At 38.7% G+C, this 1,695-nt stretch overlaps 1 protein-coding gene across 1 annotated transcript in view; it reads left to right on the top strand.

Annotated features, from left to right (window-relative positions):
• Window positions 1-1,244: 1,244 nt before the first annotated feature.
• Window positions 1,245-1,695, top strand: part of SARC_10337 (hypothetical protein) — a gene marked incomplete at both ends in the record, with an annotated part of 2,985 nt that continues 2,534 nt past the window's right edge. Inside the window, one exon of the mRNA XM_014295625.1 lies at window positions 1,245-1,364. Coding sequence (XP_014151100.1) covers window positions 1,245-1,364 — 120 coding nt within the window. The remainder of the gene's footprint in view (window positions 1,365-1,695) is intronic.

The raw sequence follows: 1,695 nt of genomic DNA, 5'->3' as shown, positions 1-1,695 counted from the left end.
TGTGATATAACACAAAGGCGAATATGGTTGCACGGAACAGAATCGGGTCGACAACGACCAAATGCACGGGCTAATGTCGCAGAACCACAAGGGCAAAGCTATCAGAAACCGTCGAATTTTCGTTCATAAGTCATAGACCAGTTGGTAGGTGTTGAAGTCTCTGTATAATAAAAGCATGCAAAGCTACTTAGTATGGTCCATATAGCAACAGCGTCCATTCTCATCTAAAATCGATAGTATCTTGATCCAGAAAATACTTGTGCGTAGTGCACAAGGACCACTATCAATATTTGGACCATACCTAATTCCGCACTTCTTTACTAGACAGATTCAGAATGCTAGCCCACTGACGTTCTTCACCAGTGTGAACTGTCACGTGCTAGCGTGAATACAAAGACAGATAATAGTAAACACAAGAGACTTGATAGTAGCCGATCTACACCTATCTGCACAATGCATGGAAACTAATTTCATAGGTTGTTTATGCTATATGTAAATAAATGGTAGTATTACTTCAACAGGTGGTTTACACTATGTGGTAAACATACGTCTATGTACATAGTATTACTTCAATAGGTGGTATACACTATGTGGTAAACATACGTCTATGTACATAGTATTACTTCAATAGGTGGTATACACTATGTGGTAAACATACGTCTATGTACATAGTATTACTTCAATAGGTGGTATACACTATGTGGTAAACATACGTCTATGTACATAGTATTACTTCAATAGGTGGTATACACTATGTGGTAAACATTCGTCTATGTACATAGTATTACATTCGTCTATGTACATAGTATTACATTCGTCTATGTACATAGTATTACATTCGTCTATGTACATAGTATTACATTCGTCTATGTACATAGTATTACTTCAATAGGTGGTTTAGACTATATGGTACTAATTTCATAGGGTTGTAAAACATGTCCCCAAGTTTCATATTTGTTACGTGTACATCTGTTCATACAATTTTAAGTTTCAATTTCACAGTAGTAGTACATAGTAGAGTACATAGTGGTAGGACAGGGTTTGCCCCCAAAAACCAGATATCAGGGTTTGCCCCCAAAAACCAGATATCAGGGTTTGCCCCCAAAAACCAGATATCAGGGTTTGCCCCTAAAAACCTGATATTAGGGTTTGCCGAAAAGTTACCATAACTTTTTTTAGAGAGGCTAATGTGTACACATATAGAGGGATGTCCTGATACTTTGTTCAGCTAAGTTATTCAGATACAAACGTATACGTATACTGAATGTTCAATCGCCCAGATGAGTCCCATAGATTCGATACTAAATCGTGTATCAAGCTTAACAAGCAAACAATTTCGAAATATACCGGGCACGCTCGAAGAGGTACGCAGGATACAAAGACTCTGAATGTTTGTAGGGTGTGCGATTGTCCAAGGCTCTCAATGGGTACACTTATCCCACTACACCCAAAGACTAATTATGTTTACATAGAAAACATAGATTGATATATGTAGCTGATGTTGTATACGCTACACAAACACATAAATGCAAGAACACAAGCACATACATATACCGGCACGCACAAAAACAAACACACACAAACGTGTACACACACAACGTGTACACACACAAACGTGTACACACACACACACATACACCCACCCACCAACCCACACACCCAACCAACCCACCCACCCACACACACACACACACA

This window comes from Sphaeroforma arctica, assembly GCF_001186125.1.
Source record: "Sphaeroforma arctica JP610 unplaced genomic scaffold supercont1.1211, whole genome shotgun sequence".
Classification (NCBI taxonomy): domain Eukaryota; class Ichthyosporea; order Ichthyophonida; genus Sphaeroforma; species Sphaeroforma arctica.
This window is presented reverse-complemented; position numbering and strand designations above follow the sequence as displayed.